This window comes from Blennius ocellaris, assembly GCF_963422515.1.
Source record: "Blennius ocellaris genome assembly, chromosome: 5".
In the NCBI taxonomy this organism is placed as follows: domain Eukaryota; kingdom Metazoa; phylum Chordata; class Actinopteri; order Blenniiformes; family Blenniidae; genus Blennius; species Blennius ocellaris.
In genome coordinates, this window is record NC_137654.1 from 21458300 (window position 1) to 21473266 (window position 14967).

The 14967-nt window shown below is 41.2% G+C and overlaps 4 protein-coding genes across 5 annotated transcripts; 3 read left to right on the plus strand and 1 right to left on the minus strand.

Annotated features, from left to right (window-relative positions):
- Positions 1-850: 850 nt before the first annotated feature.
- Positions 851-4097, plus strand: abhd6b (abhydrolase domain containing 6, acylglycerol lipase b; the record flags this gene model as incomplete). The annotated part of the gene is made up of 8 exons (XM_080496695.1): positions 851-975; positions 1078-1234; positions 1410-1523; positions 1611-1743; positions 3159-3316; positions 3480-3534; positions 3626-3726; positions 3918-4097. 8 exons carry the CDS (start codon positions 851-853, stop codon positions 4095-4097), a joined length of 1023 nt encoding a protein of 340 aa, XP_080352821.1.
- Positions 4098-4883: 786 nt separating this feature from the next.
- Positions 4884-7813, plus strand: kctd6b (potassium channel tetramerization domain containing 6b). The gene is made up of 3 exons (XM_080496698.1): positions 4884-4967; positions 5674-5776; positions 6401-7813. The coding sequence occupies exons 2-3, from the start codon at positions 5750-5752 to the stop codon at positions 7085-7087; spliced, it is 714 nt and encodes a 237-aa protein (XP_080352824.1). The 5' UTR covers positions 4884-4967; positions 5674-5749; the 3' UTR covers positions 7088-7813.
- A 1039-nt stretch (positions 7814-8852) lies between these two features.
- uqcc5 (ubiquinol-cytochrome c reductase complex assembly factor 5) lies at positions 8853-11556 on the plus strand. Its single transcript, XM_080496032.1, has 2 exons — positions 8853-9169; positions 11378-11556. The coding sequence occupies exons 1-2, from the start codon at positions 9016-9018 to the stop codon at positions 11467-11469; spliced, it is 246 nt and encodes an 81-aa protein (XP_080352158.1). The 5' UTR covers positions 8853-9015; the 3' UTR covers positions 11470-11556.
- A 145-nt stretch (positions 11557-11701) lies between these two features.
- Positions 11702-13763, minus strand: ognb (osteoglycin, paralog b). Of its 2 annotated transcripts, XM_080496031.1 has the most exons (7): positions 13582-13762; positions 13404-13476; positions 12992-13156; positions 12704-12906; positions 12519-12611; positions 12183-12375; positions 11702-11901 (listed from the first exon to the last, which is right to left on the minus strand). In XM_080496031.1, the coding sequence occupies exons 1-6, from the start codon at positions 13669-13671 to the stop codon at positions 12205-12207; spliced, it is 795 nt and encodes a 264-aa protein (XP_080352157.1). In that variant the 5' UTR covers positions 13672-13762; the 3' UTR covers positions 11702-11901; positions 12183-12204. The 2 variants fall into 2 exon arrangements, with proteins under 2 accessions (XP_080352157.1, XP_080352156.1); XM_080496030.1 differs by having other exon boundaries at positions 11702-12375; positions 13582-13763.
- Between the last annotated feature and the right edge of the window lie 1204 nt (positions 13764-14967).

The following is a 14967-nucleotide window of genomic DNA, read 5'->3' on the forward strand; positions in this document are numbered from 1 at the left end:
CTTAACCTGAAAAGAGGCAAAATCCTCAAATGCTAAACCTGCAATCATGAAACTGTTGGTTTTTGCTTCACGGATACATAGAAGATCATGCATCAATTGATATGAGTATTAAATAGTAATAGTTGTAACACATTCAGAAAGCATAATGTTTGTATTTAGTATTTAAATGTGAGATATTAACTCTCATTTAAAAAAAAACCAACTAACTATTTCATATGTTATTTGATTTGTCTCATAAATGTATGAGTTCATGGATGTTTTATTCTCTGGTTGGTTGTAATTGTACACATCATTCATATTATGCAATAATATACATGTGAGCTGCTTCTTTAGCAGATTTACTGTGTGAAGTCAGGCCTGTACGTTCACTTTAAAACATCGAGCAGGCCAACACATCGATAATGTGTTGGCCCAGTTTTCCACAATGATGAGTAATAATCAATGACTTTATCCGGAGCAAACATAATCTGACAGGATCTACCGCACTCAGAGCAGAGGAAGGTTTCATTTCAGGTTTTCAGAAAGATACATTGATACTTTTCAGTTTTCGCAGTTGTAACAAAAGCCGACAAAGTAACACACTTCTGTCTGCATGAGGTCAAGCTGATCAACGTGTGGTTTTGTGACGGAGGAAACAAGGAGAGGAAGCAACCATCTGAAAAGTAAGTATTGTGTAATTGTTTCTTTTATAGTGCAGAGAGCTAAAGGCAGAATTTTGTGAATGCTGCAGGTCTTTTAGGACAGCCTTTCACTCCTTGTCTTAATAACTCATGGCATACATATGGAGGAATGATAAAGCCTCTGCCCTGGTGTATAACATATGCATGTGTTTTTGTGTTTTAATTGAGACATGGCAGCTGATCTCGATGTAATGAACCTGTTTATCATTGCTGGGGGGACACTGGCTATTCCCATTCTTGCTTTCCTGGCGTCTTTCCTTCTCTGGCCCTCTGCACTCATTAAAGTATATTACTGGTAAGATCTTTTTGCCGTCCAACATTTAAAATTACAAATGATTTATGTATTAAGATGATGTACTTTTTTGCACACGTTGCAAACATCCGTGGTTGTATTCAGGTACTGGAGGAGGACTCTGGGCCTGCAGGTGCGCGTTGCAGACTGTGGTGGGTATCGTTTCTGTTACTCCTGCAGAGGAAAGCCTGGGATGAGACCTTCTATCTTGATGCTGCATGGATTCTCTGCTCACAAGGACACGTGGCTCACTGTGGTCAAGGTCGGGAAAACACTGAACACAAACTCCTTAATACATGTCAATCACTTTATTTGAATTCATCTGTGCTGATAAGAGCTCAGCAGCGTCAAGGATTCCTCCACTGAAGAAGTGTCTTAGTCTTTGTATATTATCGGAATTGACGTATATTTCTTAATTGTCTTTCTTTTTGCTTTAGTATCTACCAAAACACCTGCACATCGTGTGTGTGGACATGCCCGGCCACGAGGGGACAACCCGTACCAACATGGAGGATTACTCCATTGACGGTCAGGTCAAAAGGGTCCATCAGGTACATTACAGGAGATAAATATATATGTTTGCGTTACATGATTCACGTGAAAACTCTTTTTTTTGGGGGGGGGGTCACTGTTCTCAGTTTGTGGAAACCATTCGCTTAAATCGGAAACCCTTCCACCTGGTGGGAACCTCAATGGGAGGAAATGTAGCCGGAGTTTATGCAGCCTGCTTTCCCTCAGAGATCTGCAGCATGACCCTCATCTGCCCCGACGGTCAGTCATGGTGTGTGTGAAGGGAAAAATAATAGTCAAGCACTTGTTTGATCCCAGATGTCTGTGATCTTTATGAATAAAAAATGCTTTTTTTTGTTCATTCCACTTTCCAAATGTATATGGCATCACAGAACATTTAACCTTTAATATAAAGATAGGTGCTACAAATGTGTCAACAGAATTTTGCCATATTCACAGAAACTGGAGCTTTTGTTCTGCTATTAGCATTTGAGAATGTCAATTGAGAATTATAGCCTTTTAAACCACTAACAGTTTTGCTTTTGGCTGATATTAGCTGTTTGAAATATATATATTTTTTAATGTAGTTAAAGTAATAATGTAGTTTGGGTATTTTGTGCGTGTTTATTTTAATTGTAAATGTTTTTCAGTGATTTCTGCTGCTTGAAGGATTGTGGTTTGTGCAGCACAATTAAAATATTCTGAATATTATTCACCACTACAGAGCAGCTGAAAAAACACATGCAAATGACTGGTTTACCCCATTCATAATATTTCAGTATAACGTTAAAGTATAAAGGTGTAAAAGTGACTAAGATCATGCAGATTTCATCATTTCTCACTAAAACACCTCACTAAATGAGATTTAGTCTCCCTTAATGATTACCTCTACATTATTGAGTCCTGCTGTATTACAATATAATGTGTGGTATCCAAAGAATTTGCACTTAATATGACTTACTACACTTACAAGATGTATGTGCATGGTGCATATTACCAAGCACAGCTTTCACATTTTTAAAATAAAAGCATCAATCAGGGGCAAAGTGGAACCAAGAGATGGTTTGTTATGGCCAACCATTGTGGTGTTTGTTAAAACAAATACTACAAAAAATGTCTCTTTGTTTTTCTTTACTGTGGTAATTCCTCCAATTTACCACTTACAAGAAGAGACGTTCAAATTTGCAAATATATGGTCACTTGTACAAAAATGTTAACAACAAATAAACATTTAAGACATTTAAGCACTAATTGAGTATACATCAGCAGAGATTCAGTCCTTTGAAATCATAGAAACTGATACTTATGTATGTTTGACACATCAGCATTTCTTTTGGTCTCTTCTGAAGAAAAATTGAATACTGAAGTGAATAAATAATTTTCACTTTAAAGAGCCATATGGACATCCTTTGAGGCATTTGGGGAAGCTCTTCACAGTTTCAAGAAAGAAAAAAAGAAAACAATGATCAATGCCACAATCAAGTGATTCTTCTTTCAGAGAAAACCTGCTTACAGCAGTTATCTTCAATGTGAACGGATGTAAGATGTATGAGATAATTTATATAAATATTCATTATCTATTTGAATACAAGTTTAAAAAAAAAAACCAGAGACATGCTTTCTTATTGCATTGGTACAGACCAGTGTAATCGGTGAGCTCTGTTTTTTTCCTGCAGGGATACGACATCCATGTGAGACCAAATTCGACAATCACCTGCAGGACCTGGAGCACAGCAATTACACCCTCAACATCCCGCTGATCCCCACCACACCTGAAGAGATGGAGGACATGTTCAGGCTGTGCTCCCATGTGCGCTACAAAATTCCCTACCAGGTCGGAATACAGAACTCCCGGTTACATTTTGTACGCCAACCAACTGCATGACCAAATATCTATGCAGTATCAAATGGAAGCAGAGACGCCACAGTTTAATTATTAAAAAAGATGCTTGGTTTCAAAGTACTGAACCTCTATTTTTATTACTATACTGATTTAGATTCTCCAAGGATTAGTTGATGTCCGACAGCCCCATAACACATTTTACCAAGAAGGTGAGCTTATTTGGCTCTGAAACATCAAATAGTTCAATAGTTACTTCATTGGGCTAAAAAAAAAAATGTTCTTTTCCTATTTTGTCATTAGTATTTCTGGAGATCCTTGGTGAGAAATCAAGATATGCGTTACAGGAGCACCTGGAGCAAATAAAAGCACCTTTACAAGTGATATGGGGCAAACAAGACCAGGTAATTAAGATCTCCCACTAATGCAATGACTCAGGAAAGCCTGGATAAATACATAAGTGATTACCAGGCAGCTTTTACTTCTAAACTAATCCTTGGCTCAAGTTTCTCTTGTGGCTCAGTTGATGTCTCAGAGGAAGTTGAGTCTTGTATTTCTATACACATGATATTGATGTATGTGTCCTTTCGTCCAGGTGGTGGATGTGTCTGGAGCAGCAGTGATTTCAGAAATATTGCCTGGATGCAGAGTAGATGTGCTGGAGAAGTGTGGACACTCAGTGGTTATGGAGAAACCTTGTCGGACAGCCAAACTCATCCTGGACTTTATCATTCTGCAGCAAAACGCCAGGAGTGGCACAAAGAAATCCTGCTGAGTTGGAGACTCACAAATGTACATAGAAGGAATAAGCAAGAATGAAGTGTTCCTAGTTTTAATAAATGATCCGAATCTAAGCTTTAAAGTGTGTCGCGTGTGTCCCTGTCTGGGTGAGTTATGTCCATGCAGAGAAGCCTGCAGTAGGAGTCTGGAGCAGGTGCTTTCAAAATGCAGCTTGCTTCAGGAGCCTGCGGCCTGAAGCAAGAGCCTGCAGCCTGGGAGAGAAGCCTGCAGCAGGAGCTTTCAGCCTGGAGCAAGAGCTTGAAGCATGCAGCAAGAGCCTTCAGCAAAAGCATGCAGAAAGACCCTGCATGAAGCATTTTCAGCATGCAGAAAGAGCTTCCAGCAGCATGTAGCAGGATCCTGGCTGCAGTGGGAGGTTTCAGCCTGCAGCAAAAGCCTGAAGCATGCAGCAAGAGAGTGCAGCATGCAGCGGGAGCCTGCAGCAAGAGAGTGTGGCATGCAGCAAAAAACTGCAGCATGCAGCTGCAGCCTGTGGGATGCAGCAGTACGATAGTCAGTGCTTTCAGCCTGCAGTAAAAGCAATCAGGAGCATGCAGCTGAGACCTGCAGCATGCAGCAGTAGCGTTCAGCTTGCAACAGGAGCTTTTTGCCAACGGCAGGAGCCTGCAGTCTGCAACACGAGCTTTCAGCATGCATCATGCATCATGCAGTAGCATGGCCTCCTCCCTTCTCCTCCTCCTCCTCACATCCGCCTCTCTGTGTGTGTATGTGTGTGAGTTGCGTGCGCAGTCCTGCTGCAGCCTCTCCGCTGACCCGTCTCCTCCTTCCAGCTGCTCGGCTCACCTCTTTCCACCGCAGGCCGCTTTTGTTTGGACCGAAAACACAGCGGAGCAGTGCCGAGCTGGTAAGCTTGTGTTGGTGTTCGTCCCGGCCAGGTGAGTGAAGATCCGGATCACCTCCAGAGGAGCAGCGGTAGCATGCTAGCCGCCAGCTAGTAGCAGCGAGCTAAGCTAAAAAGCTCCGCGTTATTAAACATCTGCTCGCACTTTGTCATGAAAATACTCGTTATTCAACTCGGGATCACAACTGCACACCATCTCCAAACTTTGAGGAAACACTTTCGTGGCTGGACGTTTCAGTTCATTGAGTAAAAGTGTCTTCTTTTTTTTGAGGCATCAAATGCAGCTAAACGCGACGTTTTGTTTTCCCCTGAATGTGATTGATCTGTTTTCACCACTTTGAATTAAAAACCTGCTTCAGTCTGATCTCAACTGAGAGTGAGAGAACATGGATAATTAAACTCTGCTTTCTGTTTCTGAGAAGAAGCATTTGCTATTATTTTTATTTACACAAAGTTTTCTCATCCATCGTCAGATAAATACATGAATGTATTTGTCAAACAGCATCTCGTCCATAGATTTTGTCAAATTGAACCAAATCATGGTTCGTGTGGTGTGAAGCCACTTTTTTTTTTTTTTTTTTTTTTAAATCGTGTGAGTGTATTATCTGATTTATTAGAAACAGGAGTCAAACGTCACTCTTATAATCCAACGAGATGCTCTTATTTGTGCTAAAAACACATGGAGCTGTAACGTGACTGTTCTTCGCAGGTGTAATCAAAGTGAGCCACTCCTCCTCAACTCTTCCCTCGACTTTGGTTCTGACCAAGAGGGTATTCTTCTACAAATGGATAATGGAGACTGGGGCCATAGGGTAAGAGCTGGCTCCAAATCAGACGACAGTACAACAGATGTTACCGATTTAGAATTACAAACATGTCTATCATACAGTCAGTTTAGTTTAGCTGACATCAATGTGTTGTTAAAGCAGTGAATCCAGCCTGGATTATATTCTGTGTTTAAGAGAAGGTTTTATTTCACATTGCCTCTCGGTATTTTATAGATTTATTTTGGTTTTACTGCATACAGCATTTCGAGTAACACTGCCTTAATGTTTGGCTGTGTTCACTAGATCAGCACAATTATATTAACATAGTTTATGTAAATTAAAATATACTTCCCATAAAATGTACCAAGTACATTTTATGGGAAGTATATTTTAAAGTTCAATCAATGGATTCCACAAGCTGTTGGGACAGTTTTGTACATTTATGTCACTTGTTTTTCTGAGTTTGTAGCTAACATTGGGCAGACTGCATATAGGCGTTATGTCACAGATTATACATCACAACAGTCGAGACTGACTTTTCTCTTCATCCTTTTGGTCCAAGGTTAAACGTGAATGTGATCTGGACCACGAAACCACACGCGTCACCGTCTGCACTCTTGCCTGCTTATCAAGGACACGGTTTAAACAAATATTATTTTCCCTCCTCAGATGACTACGCCTGTTACCTTAAATGTGGGAGGCAACTTGTACACAACCAGTTTATCCACCCTGCAGCGCTATCCAGACTCCATGCTGGGCGCCATGTTCAGAGGGGATTTCCCCACCACCCGTGATTCCCAGGGGAACTACTTCATCGACCGCGACGGGACGCTTTTCCGATACATCCTGAACTTCCTGCGGACGTCTGAGCTGACTCTTCCCGTGGACTTCACGGAGACGGACCTCCTGAGGAAAGAGGCCGACTTCTACCAGATCGAGCCTTTGATCCAGTGCCTTCACGACCCCAAGCCGCTGTACCCCCCCGACATCTTCGAGCAGGTGGTGGAGCTCTCGAGCACTCGCAAACTGTCCAAGTACTCCAACCCGGTCGCCGTCATCATCACGCAGCTCACCATCACCACAAAGGTGCACGCTCTGCTGGAGGGCATCTCCAACAACTTCACAAAGTGGAACAAGCACATGATGGACACCAGGGACTGCCAGGTGTCCTTCACCTTCGGACCATGTGACTATCACCAGGAGGTGTCCCTCAGGGTTCACCTCATGGACTACATCATGAAGCAAGGCTTCACCATCCGAAACACGCGCGTGCATCACATGAGCGAGCGGGCCAATGAAAACACGGTGGAGCACCACTGGACATTCTGCCGACCAGCCCACAAAGTAGAAGACTGAGTCCCCGTCGGATCTTCCGGATCCTTCACGTCGCACACAATTGTTGAAGTCGCTCCACTTTCCTTTGTTTTGCTCCGTGTGGTTCAGGTGCACAAAGCTCAAATTCCAGACAGCAAAAAAGTGAGGAAAATGTGAATTCACTCATTTGAGTGCAACATTTGATCTGTGCCACCATGACATCAGTGATTTGTCTGTGTCAGGAGGAGCAGCAATGCAGGGAAGCAAGAAATCCATTTTTGTTCCTGTATGGAAACTGTATCATCGTTACAAAGATCTGAAACGTCCTAAAACGATGGTGATGAAGTGAGTGCGATGAAGTCCACATGATCTGAGGCACAGTGCCTATATTAAAGGTATCTAATCTTACTAATGAGACGCATTCATGTAAATTGTTAAAGATTTCTCGGTGAAGGTAAATATCAAGCGATTGTAAAAGCGGTGTCGGTCACAATTGGGACTTTTCTGGACTCCCATGATGTTTGGAGTTCCTTTTTAAAAAAATAATAATTCTGGTAACTTATGACTCTTTAGCCCCAGTAGTTTTCTGCTTTACATTAGAATAAAGAAATAGTGTCCTCTGTCTCTCTTGCCCCCTCGTACTGTACTCTTTCCAAACCCCCCGGTAGCTGTTGCATGTGTCTGAGTGCTTTGTGTGTGTAAGCTGGGGTTTTTTTTTTATCAGCTGTGTGTTTTACAGTTGTCATGATATCAACAGTGATGTGTATATTCATTCCAGTCGAAATAAACTGAATTTCATTCCATTAATCTCTTTTGTGTGGTTGGACTTTTTTTTTGGGGGGGGGGGGGGTGATATCAAGCTGCATATTAAAATCGACTTACGAGACATCGTGTGTCACATATTTTGAGATCACCCAAACTGATTCCTTTGCACGAATCAAACTGTAAAGTTCAAATATTGTAGTTTGGGAGCATTAACCAGCACAGTTGCATATCCTTGTTGTATGTGTGTGAGTGTTTTCACTTTTTTGTGGGTCGGTTCAAAACTGGATTTTACTTTATTTGATTTGTGCTCAAGTTACCTATTTTTGTAGATTATTAAATTGCAAGGAAATAACAACCGATGGACATATGTTTACTGTCACGTAATGGCAAAATAAGTGCATTTAAGGATTAGAGATTAAGCTCCGAGGACAGTTTGTGGTTGTTTGGGCATGTGTTGAAGAGAAGTAGTGGAAGTATTCAGACAGGATGTCTTCTTATCATAGTCGGTCAAATGTTTTGACCCATTATGACAGTTCTTTCTTTTTACTTTATGGTTCATACAAAATCATTAGGCTTCTCACATTTAACAGTCTACTCAACTAATAGTTTTCAAGAACAATTGTTTTACACTTGTGAAGTCTAAAAATAAATGCTAACAGTCATATTGAGGAAGTGAATACTAATATGTTATATCACCAGCTAAAAAAAACAACCTGATTGTTGATTAGTAATGGCACACTGGTATTATTTAGTGAATATTGTACAACTAAATGCATGCCACACAAAGCATTAATATTTATTATTATGGTTTGTCATGTAGCGTAAAAATCGAAACTTGAGTTTCTTTATCAAATAATGTAATAAAAAAAAAGGTTTTCTCCAATGTGACAGAAGTTCAATTCGCTATTTATCAGAAGAACGATTAAATCAAACATGTCACTAAAACAGCGAATGACATTTGTAGCACGCGCGCACGTTATGACCTCCGCCGTGCGTTTGTTTTGTAAGAAGATGAAGACGCCGCACGCTCTGTTCACGCCGGACGACAAAACGAGCGCACCCTGTCATGCCGGCTACCGTCGAACGAAGAAATAAAGGACAAGTGAAAGCTCCGAGTCCGGTCTCCCTGCACAGCCGGGGCCTTTTTTGCCCCGCAGTTTGAGCCGTGTGTGTCGGTGTGTGTCTGAGTGTTTGTGTCGGTCACCATGTTTTTCCGGAGCAGAACCATCAAAAGCGTGCTGAGTCTGGTCCCCGGGAAGCGGCGCTTGGGTCCGTACAGGTTCCTCCCGATCTTCTTCTGCATCGGAGGAGTCATGGAGTGGATCATGATCAACGTGAGGATCGGAAAGGAGACTTTCTGTGAGTTCGAACTCATTTGGTCCTCGTTCAGTTCTACGTCTTAGCGTTTTTGTTACCGACCTGTCTGTGGTTAGCATGTTAGCATGTCCACGCTGCTCGTTTTTCTAAGTGATTTATAATAATTTTTCTCAAACCTACAAAACTACAAGCTACTCACCTTGAGTTAAAACCCGTTCGATAATTTCCATGTCTTTATTATACTTCTACACATGTTTATTACCCTCTCGGATGTCCAAACAGTTATTACCAGCGTTTACTACACATTTTGATGGCATATTTCAGCAACAAGGCAAATCAAAGTTCTTTCGTCAGTCAACATGAGCAGCCACGAAGGTATAATAATCCTAAGATTAGATAAAATCATAAACGCTTATTTCAAAACAACAAAAAGTAAGTGTAGTATAGGAGCGACAAACACAGTGCTACAGAGAATGAATGATTGCTGTACTAAAAATCAATCTGCTGTTTTATAGGAACACATTTGATTCTTTATCTAGTAGCATAAAGCATCCATCACAGGGCAAACACAGAGGAATGGAACCACAAACATGCAAACTCCATACCATATTTGAACCCATGATCCTTCTCCACTCTGCAGCCCTTGAATATATTATAATAGAAATACTTTATTAATCCGAGAGGGGAATTCGTTTTAATATACCAAAGCAATAATACCAAAGGATTAAATACAATATAAAACTTAAAGCACGACTGAAACATGTCCACGTGGATGGATCTATTTCCTCTGCTCTCAAAACATCCATCCATCCTTTTTCTATACCACTTATCCTGTTCAGGGCCACAGGACACTGGAGCCGATCCCAGCTTACTATGAGCGAGGTTGGGATACACCCTGGACAGGTCGCCAGTCCATCAACAGGACCGACACACTCACAGTCACACCTGGGGGGAATTTAGGTTTTTAAAGTCATTCACAGGTTGTCTATGGTTATTACTCTCATGGTTTAAGTGCAGGTTTCTGTGTGCTGTCAATAAATAGTGGCAACAAACATACAAACCACTAGAAGGAAAAAAAAGTTAAGATCATAAGTATTCAAATGGGATACATAAATGTGTTTAAAATCGGACTTCTTTTTTGCAAATAACTCTCAAGCAAGCAAACTTTGAAGTCGATTCTGGCACGTTGTTGTGTTTTTTTTCTGTAAGGCCGGGTACCTGCAGAGCAGTTCACTCAACAGACTCGGGGGGGGGGGGGGGGGGGGGGGGTGTTTCTACACTTACTGAATCCATTTCCCGTTGTTCCAGATGTGCAGTTTCAGGAGAACTAAATAGGCTCAAAATTCTCTTGTTTTGGGAGGGGGAAAAAATCCTTCCTGCACATGTTATCCTTTAATATTCTGAGGCCATTTAGGGATATGGGGCTCATTGTTTGTCTGCACCGGACAGATGCCACTTCCCTCTTTCATTATTCTGCTTGGAAGGAGTTTCTTATACAAAACCTACCAAAAAGATTTGTTGTGCATGTTTTGTTTTTTTTTTTCATTTTAAAGAGTCTTAAGATTAAATGTCAGGTTGACTGTCAGGTGTATTTATGGCGAGAGATATCCAAACAATGTTTTTGTGAATAATTCACAATGTTAAGAAGAATCGGGAGTCCTGGAAGTAATGATGTGACACAGAATCCAGATCTGCACAAATACCTGTACTTTCTCATTACACCCTTCAAAGTGGCCCGTGACTTATTTTAATCTCGGCGAATCATCTCCAGAGATTTTGAAATAAGTAATTCAGAGTTCCAGTTAAAGGAACAAAGTTCTGGCAGGAACAATTTTCCACACTGAAGCTGCAGAAGTGGGAAAAATGTACACGGATTCAAATTACATCTATGATGGTGAAAGGCCAAGACTTCCTGTTTCCTTTTCAAAAATTAATTTTTACTTCTTCACTTCCTTATACTTTACATTTTGTGTCCTCTGGACCATGCAAAGTGCATAAATGATGCCGACATATATATATATATACCAGGCAAGACGAAAGGAAAAATCTTTTTCGGACAAAGAAAGTTGTTGTTCCAGAGTTCCAGCTCTGTTTCTCCTCTCTGGACACACGAGTTGTGAAAACGATCTGAGTCAGACTGAGGTGTGCAGTCTCTCTTTTTTTTTTTTTTTCTACCACTGCAGCACTAACTCGAACCACATTTCACTCTTTTGATTTTTTTTTTTTTTTTTCTTTTTATGTATTTTTCAGATGATGTCTACCGAAGGAAGCAGTCAGAGCGGGAGTACCAGCAGAAGATGGCAGATGGTTTGATAGTTCTGAACCAGCCTGAAGACAAATGAAAGACAGCCTCATGTCAATGAGGACTTTGTTGGACTCTTTACTCTCCCCGTGGTCGCAACCACTGTGTCAATTGTGTGTGTGTGTGTGTGTGTGTGTGTGTGTGTGTGTGTGTGTGTGTGTGTGTGTGTGTGTGTGTGTGTGTGTGTGTGTGTGTGTGTGTGTGTGTGTGTGTGTGTGTGTGTGTGTGTGTGTGTGTGTGTGTGTGTGTGTGTGTGTATTAAGGAGTCAGAATGAAGCATGAAGCAGGTTTTATTATCTATACGATCCTCACCTCAGAAGACACAAGCAATATGGCAGTGACAATACAACCAGTATAATGTCTGAAGAGAATCACAAAAAAGGTCTCGAAAAACCATCCAGAGTTCCCCAGTGACTTTGTTGTGACTGACTGCTGCCAGCAGCTGGAGAGACATCCCCATCTCAGCTCCAACCTGGCGGAAACCAACGTCTGTGTATTTATAGACACTTCAGAAGATTTTGCACAGATGTGCCTAACACATGCAGATAGGTGAGAAATGGAAACAGCTGTGTTTCAATATCTGAAAGATCTGTTGTATAATTATGACTTCTATTTAGTTGTTCAAAAACAAAAACATTAAAGCTCTTTAATAATAAGGCAGATTTCCAAGATCTCCCGTTCTGCCTTTGTTTTATTTACATGCTCGGCACGTCTTTTATTGTACACTCTTTGCCTTCACGGAGAACTTCTCACCCCAGGCTGGATCTGGTGGAGGTCAGTTGTACCAGCCGATGGGGAGAGACAGCATGCAGATGAAGCTGTTTGGGTGCTGCGACAGCTGCAGAGGGTTCCCGTCCAGTCTCACCTCGGCCAAGTTGGCGCGGATGTAGTAGCTGGTGTTGCCCTTGCAGAAGGTCTTGTCTGTTATTGTTGAGATTCTGTTGTTCTGCGGGAGACCCGTCCAAGAAAGAACGTAACATTTCACTGGTCAGGTAGCTACAACTGGCAGACGCCACGATCTCTTTAATTGTTTTTCCACGGTTTCTTTCATTGATTTTTAATGGTTGCAATAAATTACATAAGACTTACATGCAAGTGCACAACCAGGAGAGACTCTGGGAGCTGAGGCACGGCCGTCAGCTCATTGTTGCCAAGGTAAAGATACGCCAGGCTTGTGAGTTTCTGCAAAATAACAAGAAAAAAACCCTATTTTAATACACGCACACAAAGATTTCTGCAGGCTGTTTAACACCAGAGCGTGAGAGGGAGCTTACTTTAAAAGCAGTTGCCTTTACGCCTTGTGTCTGAAGCTTGTTGGAATTCACGTTGAAGGACATCAGCTTGTTTGGCAGGATGGGAAGTTTGGCCAGTCTGTTGTCTTCAAGAGTCAGCTCCTCCAGATTAGGGAGTTTTGAAAAAGCGCCATCATCGATTTCGGCGATGAGATTCCCGGTCAGGTCAATTCTCCTTAAGGTCGCTGGGAGATGATAACAAAAGTGTGCAGAGCTCGAAGAGGACAGTCACCGAAAGGCAGAATAGTTCGAGCATTCTGATTACTTTACCCATGTCATCGAAGTCCCGGTTTCCAATTTTTGTGATTTTGTTGAAACGTGCGTAGAGGTACGCCGTTTCCTTTGGCAGCGATGGGACTTTTGTCATATCGGGGGTCACCTCCTCGCAGTAAACAGAGCCACTCAGGCAAACGCACAGCAGGCATGTGGGCATGTCTGTGAAAAATCACACTATTTATCAGTTTTTTGTGTTTTAAAAAACAAAAAACTCCTATGGGAAAATCTGCAGATTTTTGAATGAGGATTGAAATGCACTTCATATTGTTTAGATTAGGATTTTTGATCAGCCCGGTTCTTACATAATTGTTAGCTACATTCACAAAAACGAGGAAAAAACGGGAGCATGTGTTACGTAATCCCAAACAACTGTTGAAACACTTTTCTGTCTTTAAATAAGACTCACCTTCAGCTTTTGCGGCTACTGGATCACTGTCAGAGTCCCGTTGGAATCCGAAGTCGATTTCCTCTATCACTTGCTGCAGAAAGAAGAAATCCTGCTAAACTTTTCCTCTCAAACGAAGAGTAGTAAGCATATCCTCCACCCTCTCATTAAACCTTCAAATCTCTCAAAGATAATTCACCTTGGGCCTCCGTCTGTCCTTGTATTCATGTTGTTCTGTGGAGCACAGAAGCAAAATAGTAGTGAAAATGAAAATCCTGGTGTGCATCATGGTGTCTCCCTTGCTGGTGTGAGCAGAGTGCCGTCTGCTACTCTGTGATCGGATCTACATGTGAGCAGGGAAAATTTTCCATCCAGATTTTACCAAGCAGCCAGTTCATTGTTGAGTAAGAAAAGGAAACACTTTTAACTCAATCCATGCTGTGTTTGCCTTCCACTACACTACTCCCCTTCTCTTTACCAAAGGCATGAAAGGTGCATGTTGGTGGTGGGTAGAAGAAAAACAAGGTGCCGTTTAAAATGACTGGTTGCAGGCAAATGACCCCCTAATGGGGGTCATTTTGAAAATGTTCACCTTGTCTTGTAGAAGCATGTCATTACTGGATGAACAAGGTGGGACAGAATTCCACTTCATATTGGGAAAATGATAGTGATTTATGATCCAGCATTAAACTGCAGAGATAAAACTATCAGCCCCCCCCCCCTCCACGACCACCTACATACCCCAATGAGAAGTGACTGTTTTCTTCTTTAGAGAGCAGCTGAAGCGATTCTTCTCACTGAAAGTTGTTTTGATCAGTGTTACTGACAAGTCTGTGTTGTCTGTTAAAAGTTGAGATCTTTCAAATTGTTGGCCCAAAGATTCATGTCTCGAGAGCTTAAGCTTTTAAATTGAATATTTCAATGAGGCGGGAGGTGTGAATCTTGTTTCATTATGTTGGAAAACACTTGGATCTATGAGGAGTTTTGACACGTTCAGCGCTTTACATTCAAACTGTTGCACACCCAGAAAAATGTTCTTCAAACGTGTCGTCTCAGTGTTTTTTTGTTTTTTTAAAAATGTTAACACGTTAACACAAATGTTAACAAAAATGTTGAATCAGTGTCGGGTTATCTGATCTGTTGTGTATGCTACATTGGCCTGCTTTCCAATGAGATAATACAACTACTGCCATGATAGATTTGATGTTTATTCAGCCTGGCTGGTATTTAAACCTTTAAATGTTACAATGTAAAGTTTTATTTAAATAAATGACTAAAAACACAGTACATATAGTCATATATGGTGTCACAATGGTTTTGTATTTTTTTCACAATATTTAGAAATCTTATTTTATTGTTCATCATTACTGAAATGTAGTTGCAAGTGCTCAGATATGCTCAGTTGTCCAATAAATTCTTAATAAATTGATTTAGGACTGACTGCTGCAGTTAATAGAATAGAATAGAATAGAATAGAATAGAATAGAATAGAATAAATAAATAATGTGTACAGGCTTCATGGTTGCTAATGAAAATCAAGGGATTGACAGAAAAACACGATTATCAAAGACGAGTTATAGAGTCT